This window comes from Rhamphochromis longiceps, linkage group LG16 (assembly GCF_057381845.1).
Source record: "Rhamphochromis longiceps isolate RC_006_pf linkage group LG16, R_longiceps_female_GT1.1, whole genome shotgun sequence".
Classification (NCBI taxonomy): domain Eukaryota; kingdom Metazoa; phylum Chordata; class Actinopteri; order Cichliformes; family Cichlidae; genus Rhamphochromis; species Rhamphochromis longiceps.
Window position 1 is genome coordinate 36,669,583 of NC_140572.1, and position 15,882 is coordinate 36,685,464.

A 15,882-nucleotide genomic window follows, 5' to 3' on the forward strand; every position below is an offset into this window, starting at 1 on the left:
GAGATGTTGCCTCGCTCACACTTCTTGGACCACGGTATGAACATTGCTGGCTCCGGGACTTTTTGGGAGGAAGATTAATCTGAGCCGTGAAAAGAAACGATGGCACTAGTTGCGACTGACAGTTGGTTTAATCCCAGACGTGTTACTGGTGGATAGATTCAGCCATAGCAGGCATTTGTAGAAAATATGAATAAATTATCATGAATAAATTAAATGTGTTTTTTGTGTGTTAACCTAAAAGTTTTGACATTTTCGGGAACATGAAAAACTTTCCTCCATCAGCTGATGTAGCGCTTATCCAACTGACCATGGCTGTGATAGGATGTGGATAATTAACGGATCCAGGCCGTCCTCTGCATATACAACTGGTTCGTCTAAAACCGGTTAGAGCTCCACTCCCACAGTGACTGATACAGAAAATCTTTACCACAGTTTTTAGATTTACTGAATCACTGTTTTTTTGCCTCTGTCAGTGCGCCCCAGGGCAGCTGTGGCTACAATGTAGCTGCCAACACCAGTGTGTGAATGTGTGTGTGAATGGGTGAATGACTGAATGTAGTGTAAAGCGCTTTGGGGTTCTTAGGGACCAGTAAAGCGCTATACAAATGCAGGCCATTTACCATTTTTTGCATTTGCTATTTAACCGAGTTCCATCTTTAGTGTAATCTTCTTCTTCTGTGATTTTAAATGTGTTTTATTGAAGTTTTGCATGCTTTGGCAGCTTTATACATCCCATCCTTTGGGATGAATAAAGCATTTGCCTGTTTACACTCTTAAAGTGTCAGTCAAGGTTTTGACTTTGACATTTTAAAACAGAAGTTTTGTCTGTTGTGGTTGTGTTTTTGTGAAAAAAGTTATAAAAAAAAAGTTACATAAAACCTCAAATGCCAAAAAAATTACTTTCCCCATTTCTATGCTAATATATACAAAAATCTACCTCCTCAACATGCAAAAACAGAAGCTTTGGTTGAAATCTGTTACACCACTGATCCACCATTTGTATTAAATTCAGTGTTTTTGCACTGCAGCTAGGGCTGCACGATTTTGCATAAAATGAGAATCACGATTTTTTTGCTTAGAATTGAGATCACGATTCTCTCACCATTTTCTTTTCCAATATAAATATTTATTGCACTTATTAACTGCACATCAACTTCGTAACAGTTGAGACTGAACATAAAAACAATAAATAAACATAAAAACAACAAATGTCTCACGTTTTGTCGTTGCTGCAAAATGTTGTACTGCTTGAAATTCCGTCTCCACCGTTGCTCGACACTGCGTGTACAGAGCAGGTAGTGCAACAATAGAAAAATAGTTGCGGGACGGCACTGTGTAGCGTTTGTCTAGGGTGTTGATCATTTTCCTAAATCCCTCGTTTTCACAGTGTTGATGGAGCCATATCTTTGGTCAGGTGATAAGTGATAGCCTCCGTAATTTCTTTGTGCCTGCGGGAGTTCGACGGGTATAGGGAAGCGCTGTATAAGGTTCCCGTTACGGATGTTTGGGTGGTTGACCGGGACGGATTTTCTCCTGTCACTTTCTCGTCATCCCTGACGTGCTCTCCGTTGTTTTTTTAGCAGCCAGCTTCTGTATCACGTGGTATAAGGCTCCGCCCTTGTCATTTGTTGAGCAGGAAGAGTGAGCGCTTGTTTTCATGCAGATTACGTCCCGGATCAAAATGCGGTACAATCGTCGTCGTCTTTTTTTTTTTTTTTTTAATCGTTGTCATTTGGAAATGAGATCGCACATAAGTATGAATTGAGATCGCGATTTTCTAACGATTAATCGTGCAGCCCTAACTGCAGCTTAAAAAAGTTGCATCCTTGGCATGTACATTAAGTTGTTATTCAGCTGTAGAGTTTTTTGTGAGCACTTAATGGTGGACAGACTTCCTCATTGAGAATTCTGACACATACAATTGTGAAACTTAAGTATATAATAGACTGTATAGTAAACAGGAGTGATTTTTGGCACAGTCAGTTATTCTACCGGCAGTAAAAACGGCTCCCACCCAGCGTGACCCGTTATTTATTATTATGTTATCAAAGTTTTGTGCTGTTCCACCAGCAGGCGCCATCTATTCAGTGACTAATTGAATGTGGCTGTTTTTTATTCAGCCTGCCATGTGCAACGGAAGACTCTCTGACAGGAGTAAGAAGGAGGTTAATCAGACAGACAGTGTGGGTGTGCTGGGCGGCAGAAAGACTGATAGCGGCAGACAGAGAATAACAAAAAGCTATAATTACTACTGCCTTGTTTAAATGTGTCTGTAATGTGTATTTGGACAGTGGAGTAAAATTCTAATTAATTGAAATGAAGCACGAGAGGAAAACTTTACAGATTAAATTAAATTAAAAAAAACAAAACCTGTCGTCAACACTGAATACTAAACTGGACGAGACTAAACTAAAAGCACGTGAGAGCTGAGCTGGGGAGGAGACGCGAGGCTGCGTACCTTCCACTCCGGCCTCGTGTGGAGAGAAAATCCTGGCATCTCCACAGGGAGAGGTGCTGATGTAGAGGTGGAACTGAACGTTATCCTTTAACCTGTAGCCTCCCTTGTCACACAGCACAAATATTGATTTGTGGTAGTCCTCCTTGTTGTTGCTATAACCACGGATCAATGAGAAATTGAAACAGAGGCAGACAAATGTCACAAAACCTGTGTTTAAAACGGACATTCAAAGTCTAGAAGAACAGAGAGCTGCAGGATTTCATCAGATTATCAAAAAAATAAACAAATTGACACTGACCTGAGGAAGAACTCCAGCTGAGTGTAGAGGTACCTGATGAGCGAGCGTCGGGCAATTATCTCAGCGTGGCAGTCATTGAGTGCCAGGCCGCGGTCACTCATGTACTCACCGTTGATGCATTTGGTTCCCGTGGAGACACAAATGACCTGTGCTTCCTTCACATCTGTGCCTGTTTGGAGGACAGAGCCGCATTAGGACTCGTGCTCCTAATGCAAACACTATAAATTCTGTTCTTATGCCCTCGAGAAGTCACACTGCAAACATCTACACACTAGCTTAAAAGTTGTTACTGTAGCAACCACATGATGAGCTTAATTAGGTTTAATGTCCTTGTCACTGTGTTTATGCTATAGGCAAAGTGACGGCATGGAAAGACGTGTAATTGAAGCAGTAATTGGTGGGGAACTGTAGTTTGAGAGTGAGGCAGAAAGGATCGTGTAGTCAGGATAACACGTCAACGTGGCGCGGCATGCGAAAAGCTGAGAATCCCAGCTGCGCATGAAAACAGTGATGCAATCATGAACAATTTAGCTTTCCAGTATTTGCTATCTTAACTTCACTGTCTCCAAATATCTCTCAAAACTATGTCTAAAAAATGGGTTAGTTTATCGAACTGTTTCTGATGCATGAAATAAAAAGTGCCCCGAATCCTCATCGAGCCTCTCGGCAATGAGGGGAACCCCCCCCCCCCCAGCTGAGCAGCAACGCACCCCTGGGGATGATGCTGAACCTTCCTGTCTTTGGCCTGTGGTGATAACGATGTGTGAACTGCGTTTGATCGACGGTTTCTTGTAAAACTGGTGGAGTTTTTTTTATTAGAAGTTAAATCATTTCTGAATGTGCTACAAGCGACTACTTCTGCATCTGTGTCGTTACTAAACCGCAATAATTCAAAGAATGGACACAGTTTCACTTCTTTAAGTAAGAAATTTATAGAAAATAAAAAGATGGATACATGAATTTTTTTGCATGTTAATCTTTTGAAATTTGAAGAAACATAAAACATAAAAAATGTTGGACTTGAGCCTGGTTTTCATACCCTGTTTCACAAATTCAGCTATGGATAAGATTCCCATTTCTTTTGAATCAAGGCTACCAGAATTCAGCCTCTTTCAGCTGTTTTTGCTGTCTGTCACCTTGAGTGAATTATCTACCTAATACAGCTGCTAAATGTTCCACAGCGTTTCAGGGACTGTGTCTGCTTTCTTTTTGGTACTGAATAACTCATGGACGCAGTTTTGTTTCCAGCTGAAAGCAGCTCCCTCCTGCATCCAACAACACTGTTACAAAAGCAGCAAGAGATAAAACAGTAAAGGTGGAGGCCAGACAGCTAAATGACTGTTTTTTTATTTAATATATGCATAACCATCACACATATACATTAACTGAATATTTTTATTATATAGTTATTATACAGGTGCAGCACTTTTTAATGATTTTTTTTTCATATCAGTCGCTATTGCTATATATCATGATAACTAAAATCTTTCTCTTAAAGTTCAAGAAGACCATAAATAAAATGAAATTAAAATGTATTAAATGCTCCAAATTAATAACGCAGACATTAATATAAAAAAATGAAAATAATTTTTTGTATAGATTTAAACAATTTAAAACTGTTGGGGATCAACCCCATAAATAAATAAACAACTACCATTCGGTACATACTCACAGCTCAAATTCCAATAAAAGAAGAACATAAATAAAACTGACATATTCACTCGGCTGCGGTCGGCTTATGCTCTGAGGCAAGAAATAAATAAGCAAATCAAAATTACAGACTGTGCGAGTGCGGTACTGTCAGGTGGGCAGCGTCTGTTGTAATGCATGCTACAGGAGAGTGCGTCTGGGAATGTGCAGTCTTGTATTTTGTGTTTTAAAGGACGATTTTGCTTCAGATGGCAAAAACTATCAGCAGTGTTGCCTAGCTTTATGGAAACTTGTTTTTAAAATAGTAACAAATGGATGTTAAATTTGCATTTTTATGATATTATTAGATTATTAATATGATTCTTAAATAATTTTATTTAACTACATTAAATATTTGAAGTACTGCCTGGCTGGTTGAAGGCTGATACAAAACAACGGATGTCAAACTTATTAAAGTTGTCACATATGATTAAAAATACATAATCAAGGACACATTATAAGGCTATACAAATATAAAATCTTAACCAGGACCTACCACGCTCATTATTATTCTTTTACTCTAACAGAGCAGCTTCATATGAATCACTGTTCAAAATACAGCCTTTCCATATTTCCTTGGCATTTTTGCAGCTCCTCTATTCATCCTGGTCTGAAAGAAGGTATATTGACTCCGCCCTCTTCTCTTTAAGCTAACTTTCATCTGTAAATGTAGCTTTTAAACAGCAGGCGGGTGGAGTTTCTGTTCTCACAGCTTGAGGTTGGTGTTTGAGATGACCACATTAGGGATATTGTCTCTAAGTGAGACAGAAAAACCGTAAGCGAGCATTTAGAGCACTTTGAAGCCTGAACTTCTGGCTCACAGGGTTTTTTTTTTTTAAAAATATGTTTACTATGAGCATCCAGCATCCAGTAAATATGCCTTCAGCTGTATTTGTTGTCAGCTGCTTTTTCTGGGCTTATAACCACAAATTCCCTCTGATGATGCTCTGAAACAGCCTTTGCTGTGTACAAACGTGCCAATAATCTCTTCCTCCACTCTTACCTGTTGTCATGACGACGCCTGCCAGCACTTTTCGCCGTGCGTGCGGGGACGTAAAGTTGTCTGTCAGCTCACTGAACTTATCCACAACCAGGCGAGAGACCGCATCAGCCAGAACCTGGAATTACACACACGCACACACACACAAAGGCAGACAGAACAACAGGAAGCCATGCACACATGCAGACACACAAACACGAGCTTGTGTCAGATATGTCAGCTTACAAAGCATGTCTGATGTTATCCTCCCCTAGAGCACTGTGTACCTGTCACAGTGTTAGCTTCGGCTTCAAACAGCACTCGGAGCGTTGAAACAGCAACAAGTGAAACTAGGCTGACCCCCTGAGGTATACCTAACCATCTTTCAAGCAACGCTGTTTGAGTTCTGTCTGACAGCTATAATTTACCATCTCCCTCGTGACAGTGAATCACACGGCAAAAAAAAAGGAAGAGCAAAGCAAACAAGCAAACCTGAGCAACAGATGCTCGGTGACACCCCACAAAGGTTTAAAAATCGAGTCCAAGTTATGTGAGAACTTCACAAGTCTTCTGCTCATGGACACGGCTCCCCTAGCTGCTCTTTATTCATCACTAATGTGATGGAAAATGACAACAAGCATGAGGAGAGATGACGGCTGGGTGATCGCAAATTAAGAAAATTAGTCCCAATTTTACTTCCCTGCTACTTCAGAGTCACCCACTCGTAGCCAGACCATTTGACTTTTTCCGAACGCCAAGGTCATCTATGACTTTTATTCTCTAGGGGTGTAAAAAATACACAACTTTCCTCCGCGTTTCACCAAAACATGTCCAGAATGGTTTGGTAATAAGCTACTGTCTAATATTTTCTTTGTTGCATACTGAATCATTTCTAAAAAAAAATTAATTATCATTATTTTTTTTGGTTTGGTTGGAGTTTCTATGCAGCGGCACATGACCCATTATACCATGGCAGATGGAAACAGGCTGCAGAAATTAAATATCAAGCGACAGAGAATTAATAGAGCAATTAGTGGGGGCGCTATCGTTAAAACGGGCTGCTTGCTGAACGAAACAGTTGACATGTGGAGAGCGCGAGTAAAGAAAAGGGAGGAGGCTTCGGGGAGGGGACTGTTGACAGTGTGTCGTGCTGATTAGCTTTGCTGCCTGTGTTATCTCTCTTCACACACTGCCAGTCACCTCTACAGCGGCATCTAAAGGTACCGCCTTCCTTTAGTCTCTGCTAACCTGGTGTGAATGAGATTTCAACGATAACCTCGCAGAACAACAAGAGCTTGACAGGCGGATCAATTCGAACTCAACAAGCTACAGTGGAATGAGTTCACTAGTCAAGTTATTTTATTAACAGCCTTTAATTCAAGGATCTTTGGCCAATATGTAGTGTTGGAAGAAAAGCTGATTTTTTGAAACTTCACACCTCCGTTTGCTTACAAAACCAGTCTCAGTTTTGATTAAGTGATTAGACTTCTGTCTTTCCCACTTTTGCAATTTTTTGAGTTTTAAAGCTACGTACAATTGACAACAACTGACTTACAGTGGGGCAAAAAAGTATTTAGTCAGCCACCGATTGTGCAAGTTCCCCCACTTAAAATGATGACAGAGGTCAGTAATTTGCACCAGAGGTACACTTCAACTGTGAGAGACAGAATGTGAAAAAAAAAATCCATGAATCCACATGGTAGGATTTGTAAAGAATTTATTCGTAAATTAGGGTGGAAAATAAGTATTTGGTCACCTCAAACATGGAAAATCTCTGGCTCTCACAGACCTGTAACGTCTTCTGTAAGAAGCTTTTCTGTCCCCCACTCGTTACCTGTATGAATGGCACCTGTTTGAACTCATCATCTGTATAAAAGACACCTGTCCACAGCCTCAAACAGTCAGACTCCAAACTCCGCCATGGCCAAGACCAAAGAGCTTTCGAAGGACACCAGGAAAAGTATTGTAGACCTGCACCAGACTGGGAAGAGTGAATCTACAATAGGCAAGCAGCTTGGTGTGAAAAAATCAACTGTGGGAGCAATCATCAGAAAATGGAAGACATACAAGACCACTGATAATCTCCCTCGATCTGGGGCTCCACGCAAGATCTCATCCCGTGGGGTCAAAATGATCATGAGAACGGTGAGCAAAGATCCCAGAACCACACGGGGGGACCTGGTGAATGACCTGCAGAGAGCTGGGACCAAAGTAACAAAGGTCACCATCAGTAACACACTACAACGGCAGGGAATCAAATCCCGCAGTACCAGACGTGTTCCGCTGCTGAAGCCAGTGCATGTCCAGGCCCGTCTGAAGTTTGCCAGAGAGCACATGGATGATACAGCAGAGGATTGGGAGAATGTCATGTGGTCAGATGAAACCAAAGTAGAACTTTTTGGTATAAACTCAACTCGTCGTGTTTGGAGGAAGAAGAATGCTGAGTTGCATCCCAAGAACACCATACCTACTGTGAAGCATGGGGGTGGAAACATCATGCTATGGGGCTGTTTTTCTGCCAAGGGGACAGGACGACTGATCCGTGTCAAGGACAGAATGAATGGGGCCATGTATCGTGAGATTTTGAGCCAAAACCTCCTTCCATCAGTGAGATCTTTGAAGATGAAACGTGACAACATGACAATGATCCAAAACACACCGCCCGGGCAACAAAGGAGTGGCTCCGTAAGAAGCATTTGAAAGTCCTGGAGTGGCCTAGCCAGTCTCCAGACCTCAACCCCATAGAAAATCTGTGGCGGGAGTTGAAAGTCCGTGTTGCTCGGCGACAGCCCCAAAACATCACTGCTCTCGAGAAGATCTGCATGGAGGAATGGGCCAAAATACCAGCTACTGTGTGTGCAAACCTGGTAAAGACCTATAGTAAACGTTTGACCTCTGTTATTGCCAACAAAGGTTATGTTACAAAGTATTGAGTTGTATTTTTGTTATTGACCAAATACTTATTTTCCACCCTGATTTACGAATAAATTCTTTACAAATCCTACCATGTGGATTCATGGATTTTTTTTTCACATTCTGTCTCTCACAGTTGAAGTGTACCTCTGGTGCAAATTACTGACCTCTGTCATCATTTTAAGTGGGGGAACTTGCACAATCGGTGGCTGACTAAATACTTTTTTGCCCCACTGTAACAAAGACAAATTTGGCCTGATATGGAATTGGATTCCCTCAAAGGCAAGTAATGAAATGGAAAAGATCTAGGATCAGCTATCGCTCCCTGGAATTAAAAACAGTGCATAATTTTCTGAATTCTTCCAGCAATAATCATGTTCTTATCTGCAATTTCTCAAAATCAACACTTCATATCGATCGCCCCACAATGTAACTCATGACCTATGTAAGCATTTAGTGGAACAGTATGTGAGGAAGCACGAGTCTATTGTTTATCCTTATGCATTATAAAACAGTCCTGCTTAACTGATACCCACTGGTGCATCTGATAGTTTTATGATGAGATATGATAATGCACATGTTTTTTTTTATAATAAGGGTTTTAATAACAAGTCTGTCGCAGATATAAATGTATAATGAAGAGCCTAAAGGCAGGATGCAATCAGAAAATCCTTAGATGACGTGTTTCTTTGGCTGTTTGAATTCAAAAAAGAAACCTCTTACCTGGGGTAGGTGAAGCTGCAATCCCTCTCTTGGTATGGGTTGCCGAGATGGTGTCTGGTCTAGCTGCATGTTGAACAGTGCAGACAGGGCGGCTTGCGCTGCCCGGGCTTTAGCCAGCTTCTTGTTGCGCCCTGATCCTTCAAATGTCTGTGAATCCACTGTTACTGACATCACAAAATTCTTGGCGTGACTCTCACCGCTCTCTGAGACAAAGTCATATTTGAGACCCGGCCTAAGCTCATTGAGGATCATGACTGGGTTTTTGCCACTGGAGGGCGAGCTGAATGCAGATGGAGGGGGCAGTGGGGGCTGGACAAGGACACTGCCAGGTGGTGTGGGCAGTGGATACTCCCCTAGTGAATTTAGGGAGCTGCTACCGTTGGAGCCCAGATAGAAGGATTCTTCCGGCGCGGCTGGCGTCTCAAAGCCGTTGAAGAGCATGTCGGGGAAGTCAGCTTGATCCGATGTAAAGTCTGTGTTCACTGTCAGCGTTCGGCCCATGGCCAGATGCGCCTCTGAAGCGTTGGGGAACTGGACGAAGGAACGCAGCGCTTTCTCAGCTGCGTTTAGCTTAGCCTTCTTCTTTGTTGGGCCCATGCCTTCAAACATCTGTCCATTGACCTCCACGGTCATGACAAACACTGGCGCATGCACCGGGCCTGTCTGAGACAGCAGTTTGTACTGTAGACCTGGTTTGATTTCATTCAGCTGCATCAGAGCGTTCTTGGGCAGGACCGGGCCCGGTGTTTTCTTGCGCTTCTTAGCCCGGAACTTGGAATGCGTGTGGCCATTGTTTCCCTCTTCTAGCGGTCGCTTTCGACTGCCCAGGCCACTGCCATTGGGGAGCTGTTCAGCCACTCCCACCCCGTCTTTGCAGGACACGTTGTCCAGGTTTCGGTTTTCCTTTACGTCGGTGCTGCTTGAACCTGCGGTGCCCAGAAAGAGTAACTTACAACGCCTTCGTTGCAGGATCTTGTAAATGCAAAATTTATAGATTCCTTTATCACTCTTTGGAACTGAACCAATGATTTGTGTTCCTGTGTCAAGTTGCAAGAGAGGCTGAATTTTTAACTACCTCCAAAAAAATTAAGATATACCTATGATATAACTACAAATAGCAGAACATCGGTACATGTTTTGACCTTGAAAAATGCTCAAAACTGTATCTTTGCCAAATTTCTGAATAAAAGTATTGCTTCATTTTATTTATTTTTTTGATCAAGGAGTCTTTAAATTGGAAATCAAAATGTTACTTTTTTCACAATTAAAGTTTAAGATTGTTATACTAAGAAAAAGGATCTATTTTTCTGGTTTCACAGTGTTGCAGGTCTCAAACATAAAGACACACATACAAGCACACGTATCGATACTCAACAGAAACACACTCACACGCCAACAGACCTTTTTCCTATTAATTTTTAATCGACTGAATTCACGTAGAAAACCCACAAATGCTTCCAGTGTTCAGTTTTAAACCACAGCAGTGAGATATATACCGTTCTGGGGAACACATATCACTGAATCCAGTTAACAAAGTGGATGGAATATTGGCAAAAATTTTCATTTATAACATCCTTCAGCAAAGGCTTGATAGGTTACTCCTTGCGGTACTCAGGAGAAAGAGAGGCCGCAGTGTGCATGAGTGGGATAGTAGGTTGGGTTGAGGGAGTGCAGGGGGAGTAGTGCAGGGGGAGGAGCTGAGGACCAGGCAAACAGGAGAGTACATCAAAGAGGCAGAAGGAGAAGACTCCACCTACTGCAGGATCCTAAATTCTTGACTGGTGACACGGTGGGAGGTTAAAATGCACTTTATTCCTTTTAGATGAGATTTTTTTTTTAAAGAATCACTGTCATATTTAAAATGAGGACAATCTGAATTGAAAAACTGCTTCTAATGAGGTGCCATTCATAAGACCCTGCGCCTCTGAGATCCCCCCCATGGAGCTTGTCAGAGAACACAGTGTTTAGGTTGCAAAATGACATGCCGGAACCATCTGCATACTGCGACTGACACGTCTCAAGGCCAAAAAATAAATAAATAAATAAATATTCCTAAGATCATGAACACAAAATGCACATCCCTCATTTTATGAGCTGAAAACATGCAATATTGTTTGGTTTGTTCATGCATTCTGCAAAGTGATATTCATGTTTGGCAAATTAAAGGAGGTGGGCAACTGTGCACAGCTGTAGCCAAAAATAACTATAACCTATTAGAATGGAGATAATCTGTGAGGTACGGCCTGTGCTGCTGATCTTTAACCACCACAGATACCGCTGCGTTAGCCGAGTGGTTTAGCAACCAGGACATAATATAAACTAAATACATTTTAAAATGTACAGCGTGCAGCGCTTGGCTTATTTAGTTTCTTTGCAATTTCTTTGCAAAATCTGATGTTTTCAATGAAAATAATTGCATAAAAGATACAAATGCAAACATTTAGTAGTAATAAAACCTCGTTAGCCATGTTTCATGGTATGAATGGACCAAAAAGCTACTAAAAACATAAAAAACCCAAAATGAGGAGTCTGGCATGCTGCACACATACAAGTGGCACATAGAAAAATCTAGAGCTCCCTTTCCCCCCACTCTAAAATTATTTATTGAATACATACAATTCACTGTATTCGTTCTATTCACTTTATAGTCATAACTTTTCAGGATAGATGTACACTAATACTCAATAAGCGATGGAGCAACAGCCACGATGCCATGCACTGAAATATGGCACACACATGCAGTTGTGATCATTATCATGCCAGCGTTTGTGTAATCAGCATCCATTAGTTACACAAAGAAAAAAAAAAAAGAATCCCATATGCCCGATTCTTTCAGAGCTGAAATCCTCAGCGAGGGCTGCGTGAACCAAATACTGCAGCCTGTTACTGCAGCTTCACTCAAAGAGTAACTTGTTTGTTGAGGTTTTGATTTGGGATGATTCATGTGATTAAAGAATTTCGAGAGCTGCTAAGGTTGTCACATAAAAGCTAGGAATTCTTTCATGCTTTCCTCTGGTGTTCCCTCTGTATTAAAGAAACGGGGCTCTGTGAGCTCGGGCTGTTTTATCTTCAAATCCATCTTTTGACTGGCAGTAAAAATGTAAGAAAGGGGCTTCAGAGGCTGTGGGAGACAACAAAGACTGTTTTGCAACTGCTTATTTGACTTAATGGAGCAACATAACATGCTTCTTTGCAGGGCAGAAACAGCAAGTATGACACCACTGTTCATTAGAATCGGAAGTTAGGGCTCTACAGGGATGGCAGCTACCTTTGAATATGAGCTCAAAATGGTTGTAGGTGTGTGGAAACAAACTCTGTCAAGTGTCTCCGTGCTTTCTGAGCCTCGGCTGCCGAGTTCAAACCAAAGTGTCTAATTAAAGTTCAACAAACTGGAGCAGAAAAGATTTTCTAAAGCAAGAGATGGAGGTAGAGAGAATCTGAAGTGTGGCCTGGAGCACCTCAGATTTAATGATTAGCTGTCCTCTAAAAAGTTTCAGCGGCATTAGCGATATTTATTTGCATGTGAACGTGTTGCTTTGTGCCTCGGTGAGGATAATTCACAACACGAGTACGAATGGCGCTTTGAAAAAAAAAAATCAGTTTTAATTTTCATCAGTTTTGGTTTGTCCTAGCATGTCAGACGATTCACTTTAAAAATGTGGACTAGACGCTAGAAAAAACACTTGCGTTATGTAAGCAACCAAACTGTGTCCACACTGATTACACAGCAGAGGAAGACAGAGGGACGTAAAAGGGAAGACACGCAGGCGGACAGAAAGAAGGGAAACAAAAGTACAAGCAGACATTTAAATGTACCGCACAGACAGGAACACGGACAGACAGACGGACAAATGAGAAAATCCGAGCCGACTCACTCATATTCTCTTCCTCATCCACATCCATGGCCACGGGTTTGCTCTGACCTGAGAGCAGCCTCGCACCCGCTGCACCTGGGGGAGGACAGGAAGGTGGACTGCATGAGCACAGACAGAATGATGCACGTAAACATATTCAAAGAGCTCGGGCAGCTACGGCCATGATAAATTTCTAGCACACACGCACACAGAGAACCGTGCACACATTTCACTCTGTAAGTAGCCCCTCATGTAGACATATAAATATTCAGAGACTGAGCGACATCAAGGTGAGAGAGGAGGCCAGGGCTGACAGGCCTTAATAGCAGGAGCAGTCTATTGTGACTTTAATATCCCTCCGATTAGACCTCATTTCCTACTGCCTGCTGAGAGATATACAGCTAGTGACATGGCCAAGTCACTCTGCTGCCACATATACACCCACAACTTATCCCAAGGTGGAGAGTGCGATTAAAGCCCTGTTAAGCATTACTTTCACACTAACATAGAATCAAATGGTTGCATGCAACTGAAATGTTGGCTTATACGGTTATATGGTTGCCTTTTCACTAGTTTTCAGTTTGCGGTGATTCACGAGTGTCTGATTCCATCCAGAGAAAAAAATGTGTGGACCAACAATAAGCAGGCATTTGGAACTACGTCACCTCTCTTCATGCAGAAAGTGTGAGGAGATTAAACCCACCACAGGACCAGCTGTCAGGGGCTGGGTCTGTGTTGAGTTATTTTGTGTTTTTGAATAATTATGAGATAATGTTAAGTTTCAGTATTATTATTTAGTGTTTCTTAGTTGAGTCTTAGTCTGGTTTATGCTTCTTCTAGGTCTCCATCAGTCTTTTCCTGTCTTCTGTGAAGTCTGTCTCGTTATGCCCGTGCCATCGTCTCCCTTACCTGTTTCCATTTACCTCTCCTAGCGAGTTGGTCTTGTGTTCTATGCCAAAAGTTCCATGTTCCATTGTCAAGCTCGTGTTGTTGTGTCTTTGTCTCTCCATGTTTCCTGTGTTATTTTGAAGGGTCTAGTGTTTCCATGTTCAGTGTGTTTAGTTTCACTTCCCCTGTAGCGTCATGTTCATTTGTGTCAGCTGTGTCTCCCCAGGTGTTTCCACTGTGTATTTAAGTTCTCTGTCTTCTTCTGTTCAGGGTCGGTGCGTCTGTTGTCCTCCCTTCACGTCACGTCAGGTTTCAGGTATTTCGTGAATCTGTTCAGGTCATGTTTTGTGTTTTCTCGTCATAGTTTCTTGCAAGCTCCTCAGAATCATGTTCATTTCTTTTGGTCATAGTTATCATAAATTCAGTTCAGTCTCTTCCGCGACACCAATGTTTTTGAGAACAGTAATCTCCATATTTAGCTACTAGCTAACTTCATCCAGTCACTCGACAGGCACAGACAATATCTAAGTAAATCACACATATACACCTCCACACACAAATATCAAATACAGTTAAATAATTTAGTTTCAAAACTTTGAAATATAAAAAAGACCAAAAAACAAAACAAAAAATGAGATGTTGGACAGTTAATGTTAATTTCAAAATCCACCTTTTTATATCACATGAAAAAGAAAAAAGCTGTAAAGGCTGAAGTGAAAGCTAAGCACGAGTCCATCTCCCTGGCAAGACTTTCCAGTTCCTCCTGAGGGATCCTGAAGGTGATAGGTGACAGACTAAAATGAGATATATATAAACCTCTTCTGTGGGCTTGAGGTCCACTCTGGAATCTCCACGCAGTTGAACGTGGCTGAAAGACCTCCAGAGGGACCAGATGCCAAAAGACCACCTCAGCTGCTTCCCCGTCACAGTGGCTTCTAGCCACTTAAAAACTGTAAAGCTAATATTTATTCTTTTAGATGTTTTTTGGTCTCCATTCGTGAAACAATTCGCGATGCCATCTTCATCAGTATTTCTGTGAATGTATTCTGTGTTCTGATTGCTGCTAGCAGGGTTTTTCATGCATACAAAAAGAGGTTTTGGCCTTGCCCCAAAGCAAAATCACCATGACCGTAATAAAAAAAAAACCATTTGCATCAGTTTGTTCAAGTGGGAGCTCATTTACTTAAGTATAAAATGTGTTTCTGTGTATTAAATGAGTAGAAGAAGAACCTATTTCAGCTTTCCAGCAGCAGGCACCACCTTGGACAGGTGGAAATCAGTAACCACTGACTGAATTTAATTTTATCAACCAGATAAATCAGTTTCATAACTACTTCAACCTAATTGACATATTTTTCATCTCCAAAAATGTCACTTTTAGAAAACTAGGTTGGCTGGAAAGAAAAATACACCACTGGCTATACTGGTAATTACAGAATTAATAGTTGCAGAAAGTTTCAACTGTGTCACTCGACTGCACCATCAATTTCCCCACCAACCACTTGAAAACTCATAGAGCGACAGAAAATATTGCTGAGAGCAGGGCAGACGGGAGCAGCTGATGAAACAGACTAACAGACTTTGTTAGATGAGAAAAAGAGTTAAAGTGGCAAAGGGGGGAAAAGGCACAGAAGCACAAAGAGAGGGAAAGAAAGCAGGAAAAAGATGGCACTATGATATAGAACAGATTGTGCTGATTCTACTCTCTGCCCGCCTCCCATCAGTGCCCCCATTCCTCAGCTAGACACTTTCTTAAGCTAAACTAAATGGGCTAATTAATCTGGCCTAATGGTGGGTGACAGCAAATATGCTAGCACAATTATCACCCTATTAAAGATTCATATTCCAACCCATAATTGAAAATGAAAAGGTGGGGTGAAGGGAGGATGGGTGGGAGTAAGTCCAACCGAGAGGGAGATGAGAGTCATTTTTCTCAGGTAGCAGAAGCCAGGTGTCACGGCCCCCCACATGCTCATGTAGCAAGTGAGAATCACATCGACACGCGAGACCAGTTAGTTACAAGTTTCTACTTCTGCACCGCACCATGCTTTATGATTTTATGATTGCAGACTTTTCATTT

The 15,882-nt window shown here is 41.7% G+C and overlaps 1 protein-coding gene across 3 annotated transcripts in view; it reads right to left on the reverse strand.

The window, feature by feature from the left end:
- The window catches only part of adarb1b (adenosine deaminase RNA specific B1b), a 126,775-nt gene that overhangs the window by 13,117 nt on the left and 97,776 nt on the right, over positions 1-15,882 (reverse strand). For all 3 annotated transcript variants that reach the window (XM_085383766.1, XM_085383765.1, XM_085383767.1), the window contains 5 exons: positions 12,936-13,010; positions 9,061-9,986; positions 5,449-5,563; positions 2,757-2,925; positions 2,459-2,610 (listed from right to left, as the gene is read on the reverse strand). In XM_085383766.1, the coding sequence (XP_085239892.1) occupies positions 2,459-2,610; positions 2,757-2,925; positions 5,449-5,563; positions 9,061-9,986; positions 12,936-12,963 (1,390 nt within the window). In that variant the 5' untranslated portion in view covers positions 12,964-13,010. The remainder of the gene's footprint in view (positions 1-2,458; positions 2,611-2,756; positions 2,926-5,448; positions 5,564-9,060; positions 9,987-12,935; positions 13,011-15,882) is intronic.